This window comes from Manis javanica, chromosome 14 (assembly GCF_040802235.1).
Source record: "Manis javanica isolate MJ-LG chromosome 14, MJ_LKY, whole genome shotgun sequence".
Taxonomy (NCBI): Eukaryota; Metazoa; Chordata; class Mammalia; order Pholidota; family Manidae; genus Manis; species Manis javanica.
This window is the reverse complement of record NC_133169.1, coordinates 77681030-77687029: the sequence shown is the minus strand read 5'-3', so window position 1 is coordinate 77687029 and position 6000 is coordinate 77681030. Positions and strand designations below refer to the sequence as shown.

Below are 6000 nucleotides of genomic sequence, written 5' to 3'. Positions count from 1 at the left end.
TACCTCAGTCTCCCTGTCTTTGAATCCATGTCTAAGGCTTCCCCATACAATAGGTAAACTTGGTTTTTTTCCTCCTGTTAATATGTCTCATGTCAATTTGATTCTTAGACCAGCTAGAAGAACCTTGAGGGGCTGAGGAAATTCCTTCCTCCCCAAAAATATCACAGGATGGCACTGAATCTGTATTTTAAGACTTTTCGTAGTGACCCACAACTACAGAGCTCCATAGTACAAGAGTGTGAATGTGAACAAAGGACCATTCATCAGATCAACTCTGACCTATTATGGATCAGAAAAGCAGCAAACTGATCAATTAATTGAAGTTAGTCAGTTTCATGTTCCACTTTTCTAATGATCACTTCCATAGGAATTAAAGATAACAAATGGCCCCAAATAATTTTATATAAAACTGCAGCTCTAAGTGAATATACTCTAACTAAATAAATATCTTTTCATAAACACTTTATTTCCACTTTCCACATAAACATATTGAAAATTCCTGGAATGCAGATTTCAATAATTACACTTGTCATTTTAATTTTTATTAAAAATTAAAGAAATCCAGGGGAACACTTTATAGACAACTGTACAATGTTTTAAACAGCTTTCCTATTCCTATTAAAGCTTTACATTTAAACTGTCTACATGATATGTGCTTACACAGGATTGAGAATCTCAAATTTTAACCACATATGTGACATCAGCAACTTTATTGCACAATGATCCACATAACACTGCATATTGGGTTCAGCCTAAGTCAAAAAGTGCTATTCATAGGTGGGAGAGTAACAAAGCCTACCTACCACTGAAATCTTCCATGACAGTCCTACTGGGTTAGGGGAGGGAAGAGGGGAGGGCTAGTTAAGGGCTATTAGCCTGAAAACAAATTTCCATTAAAAAATAAATAACAAAAAACAATGGAAACAAACCTAACAGTTTTGATTAATCTATTAAAATATGAAAAAGCATTTCAAAATGATTGGTTATAAAGTGTAATAACTGTAGTTTCTGAGCATTTTAACTTCAAAACAATAAGCAGTTAAAAACCAAGAAAGAACATCTTTCAGAAGTGAATGTAAAATTTCAATGAAATGTAATTCTTAAAGAATTTTTAACTTTTAAAGGGGTAAACAGTCATTATGGTTTTACTATCATTCCTGAACAATTAAAATAGTATTTTTACTTGTTTATATTACAATGATTATTATTAAACAATGCACCATAGAAAATGTCATACAATCAGTTACTTCACAGTTTGATATATTTAACGACACTAAAAATATATCAACTTTTCAAACATGTAAACGTAACCAAGATAATCTGATATGTAATATTTGTGCCAAAAAATGAAAATCATAAGACACAATAAATAAGAGGGCAAAAAGAACAAACATATCAAATATCAGTGTATCTTCACTAATATTTGTGAAAAATAGTTACTTGATATAAGCATAAATATTTTCATAGAGTAAGAAAAATTGAAGATAATTTTTCTGCAAAAAATTACATAGAATGGAAAGTTTCATCATGTGTTAGCCAAGAACTTTTTGTTTCCTGCAAGAAACCATGTTTGCTACACATGCATGTAGACATTATACCTGAGGGAACTCTTAAAAATGTCCTCAAGAATACAATTTGTGGTCTTGGGAAAAAAAAAAAAAACAGTATTTATTTTCCAGGCGATTCACTCTTCATATTAATTATACACCTTAAAATAGATAATTTTCCACGTAAATATACTGGCCTTTTTATCTTCTCTTAGGACATAACCATGATATCAAAATGAAAAATCAAACACAAAAGCAGCATAATAAATATTTTTGTATCCCCTCCGCACTTGAAGAAAAGGAATTTAAGTAGCAGCAATACCAGCCGACATAGAGAAATTAGACTTCCTGTTCCTAAAAAGAGAAAGACAATCCAGTTGTAAAGTTAACCATTTCAGAGTTGCTTAGGAGAGTCTTTACTCCTACAGTTTCAAAGGCAGAACAATGACATGGGGGCAACACGACTGTTTTAAGTTCTGTTTTAAGAAGACACATACACAAAAAACAAGCCCAGCGACACGATATGTAGATGGTATGTAATTAGTTACGAAAGTTAACATGAAGGCATTAACCTTGCTCACATTTTTCATCCTAAATCACATCAGATGCTTAAACTACAGGTTCTCTTGGTATTGTAGGTATTTTGCTGTGATGGGCTCTTCAAGTTGAATTCCCCCACTGCCCATTAAGGCGAAAGCGGGATACATTGTGTGCGAGCAGTCCACCTGGCGCTCATAGAGGCATGTCATGTGATCCGTGTCATAGAAACTCACTTTGCCTTTATCACAGTCAAGGAAAACCCCTATACTTGTTGGCATAGGAAGAACTCTATTTTCTGGTTCTTTAGAAGAATTAGGTGACTTGGGTATAAAAAATTTCTTCATGCCTATGGTAACTAACGTAAAGGGCTGTGAAGAATCAAAACCGGCATCTTCACTTCCGCTGTCATGCCCGCTGTCTTGCTCATACCTAAAACACAACACAGACAGAGGCCTTCAAGTACAGTGACTTAACATTAACTTGTACATCAAAACCTTCTATTAAAACAATCAGTTAAAAGCATAAGAACACACTGCCATTTAGAATTATGCCACAGACCCAGACCCAAATCCTGTCATAAATCATCCACTTGTACCTAGATAAATACACAGATAATGAGAATCTAAAAACTAACAACTCCGGTCTATCAAAAATAAAGTGGGGGAAGGAGGACTGAAGGGACTTATCAAAGATTTAATATCTAAAATTTATACAATCATACTTAAGAAAATACAAAACCAAGATGTGCACCCTAATCCGAGGAATTATCAAACTAAGTAAAATAAATGGATACAGTAAAATAATGCAGGAGTAAAAAATCATGTTCCATGTTCCTCCTAAGAACTTTATTTGCTGACCGGGATTCCTACATGCAACAATGATGTAAGAAGCAAGTATTATGAAGACTTTTTCCCCTCTAGTATCAAACAGTAACAGCTTATAGAAAATGTTGATACAAAGTTCCTTCCATTTTTCTTCCTACGTATTTTACATATTTGTGATCATACTACATCAACAATTTCAATCAGGTTTTCTCAATTCTAATATTTCTCACATTACAAATTTTTCAAACATTATTAACACCAATATTTTATCAAGTGGAAATGCCCCTATGTTTAAGTAATCATTTCCCTATTACAATTTTCATTGTTAGGTCAATTTCTCTTCTTTATGCAAAAAGTTTTCCTATCACTCAGATTAGCATGGATTAATGTGCTTCACGTAAGTGGTCAAAAATTGTTTGGACTAGCTCGTCCTCACAACATCTATAATCAGTCTCTTCAGAAATGGAATTCTTTGCTGTGGAAACATGTTTGTCAGGATCCAATTTTGTAAAGTAATTAGGGGGAGTTCACAGAAACTGTCCCGTAACAAAAGAACTACTTACCATCAGTGGTGTAGTATGGCAGTTAGAGGCACTGAGTTATACATGTGAGCAACTTTTTCACACAATTAAGGTAACTAATGTGAGAGACAAAATTTAAAACTACAAAAGCTATACCATAATCAAAGAAATCATCCATTTTCTCATAGCATCAGAAATTAACTGCTAACTCTTATGATTCGCTGTGAAGACAAGACTGACTCCTTTCTTAGCTAGCCACATAAGCACAGCCAAACACCCAAATCTAAGAAATGTATTCTGCATGAAATAAGTACCCTGCTTAACAAGGATGTTTACTTTTAAAAGAATTACCAAGTTCTAGATCAATAAGACAATCTACCTTGGACTCACTGCATCCCGGGGAGAACGGAGCCATTCTTGCAGTTTATCACTGGAAGCAACTCCTGCTTTTACCAGGTAAGAATACGGTTCTACTTGGAATGCCCAAAAATGTTTCCCTTTTGTGATCCCAACATCTCCAACGATGTAGTCTAAGCTGGTGTAATAACCCACTTGGATACGTTCGGCCGCGAGCAGAAGACTGAATCCAGCCCTACTCTCCACACGGTCTCTCTTCAAGTTCAGCAAGAGGTGTTCATTATTATATCCACATTTCTCATCAAAGAGGAAACTGAAAACTGTAAATAGAGCTAAAAATTAGTCTGAAAACAATAAGCATTTTTATAATTTATGGCTAAATATGATGGGTTTTTCAAATAGAAGTGACTGAAATGACACATATATTATCCTAGACAGACTGTGACAAATGATTAGAAATAACTTCCAGTAAATTCTCTAGACCTGAAAACCTTCAGAAATGTCAAAGGCAGAAGAAAATATTTTAATTGTATGACAAAATATGAATGCAGTTTCTTGGGACACAGAAAATCCATCCCAAATATTGTGTACTAATGGATCTGCCCTTTTAGTCCCTGAAATAGTGGGTTGTACATTTTCATAATTATCTAAATATTTTATTTCAAATTTTTTAAGCTTGCAAACAATTAGCAACTTTAATGTCTTCCTTATCAGTTGACATGAAAGACATGAGCAAGTGCAGTGTTTCCAAAAAAAAAAGACAGGCTTTGGGTTAAGAGAGACCTGATTTTGAACCCGATTCAAGCATTTAAACTAGAGTTTACCCTGAACCTTAATTTCCTCATCTACAAAATGTAGGTAACACCATTAAGTCTCTATCAACTCAAATCCATTACACATACCACTGGCTGCTAGCCCAAAAAGTGAGAACAATCCAAATGTCCATCAACAGATGAATGAATAAAGAAAATGTGATGTATACACACAATGGAGCATTATTCAGCCTAAGAAGTGAAGAAAAAAATTCTGATACATGGTACAACATGGATGGACCTTGAAATATGCCAGTCATAAAATGATTACACAAATCCACTTATATCAGGTATCTAGAATAGGCAAATTCATCTAAGAAACAAGTAGAAATGACCAGGCTCTGTGGACAGGGAGAACGCAGTTAGTGTTTAATGGGCACAGGGTTTCAATTTTGGGAAAAAAGAAGAAGTCCTAGATATGATGATGGTTGCACGACACTGTGAATGCACTTGATGCCACTAAACTGTACGTTTAAAAATGGTTATAATTTACATTTTTTACTATATCATACCACAGTTTTTTGAAAATGTCTGCTAGCAAGCTAAAATCATTCTCCGTTTGCAAGCTGACCATTTTTCCTGGTAAAGCTTATTGTCCTGACAGGATAATTCCTGCTTGCTTTTAATCTCAAAAGTCTCCCAATGTGCAATTTAAACAGTCACCCTATTCAAATGGCTTCTCTAACCGAAAGGAAGACCATTTAAGGCGTCCTGTCCTCCCTCCCCCTCGGCTATGTTACTGCAAACAGTAGCCGCCTCCACACTTCTTGTTTGTTCCACGTTCAGTCAGCCAGGCCAGAAAAGAAAGCGGAAAGTGCACGAACTATTTACATAAGACTTGTAAATCCAATTCAAATAAAGTAATTTTAGCCAGCCTTATTTGTTTGCTTGTTTTAATTAGACACAATGGACATGAAAAACAAATAATGGATAGTAAACAGGACAAAAGGGGAAGGAAGAGCAGAGTGCACAAAACATGGGTACATAAGCTGCTAAAAATGGATGGGCACAATGGTATCTGAAACCGATGGAAGGAATCTCTACAGTGGTGACCAAGAGGGCAAAATGGATGGGCACAATGTTTTCCTGCCAATCAGACTGAGCACGACTTTGATCCTGTTGTCCCTTGTTCATGGAGACACTGGAGTGAACATCAACTAACCTGTAAGTCACTCGCAATTTATAAAAATTTACAGGCACTCTGTGTAGTGTCAGTGGTTTTTAAGTTGGAAGAGGGAAGGCGGGTGGCTGCGCAAGAGCTGCTTTATAGTACGGAGGAAAAGCCACCCACCGACGGAGTTCTAATACACACCTTCCATCCCCAAGTGCTGGAAGTTGCCAAATGAAAAAGCAAATCCAGACAAGTCAGAATTAGATTAATCAAAGTTATATTTCAAAT

At 35.4% G+C, this 6000-nt stretch overlaps 1 protein-coding gene across 5 annotated transcripts in view; it reads right to left on the bottom strand.

Moving 5' to 3' along the window:
* Positions 1–511: 511 nt before the first annotated feature.
* The window catches only part of TRIM36 (tripartite motif containing 36), a 41702-nt gene continuing 36213 nt past the window's right edge, over positions 512–6000 (bottom strand). For all 5 annotated transcript variants that reach the window (XM_073222188.1, XM_073222189.1, XM_037020061.2 and 2 more), the window contains 2 exons: positions 3812–4109; positions 512–2516 (listed from right to left, as the gene is read on the bottom strand). In XM_073222188.1, the coding sequence (XP_073078289.1) occupies positions 2162–2516; positions 3812–4109 (653 nt within the window). In that variant the 3' untranslated portion in view covers positions 512–2161. The remainder of the gene's footprint in view (positions 2517–3811; positions 4110–6000) is intronic.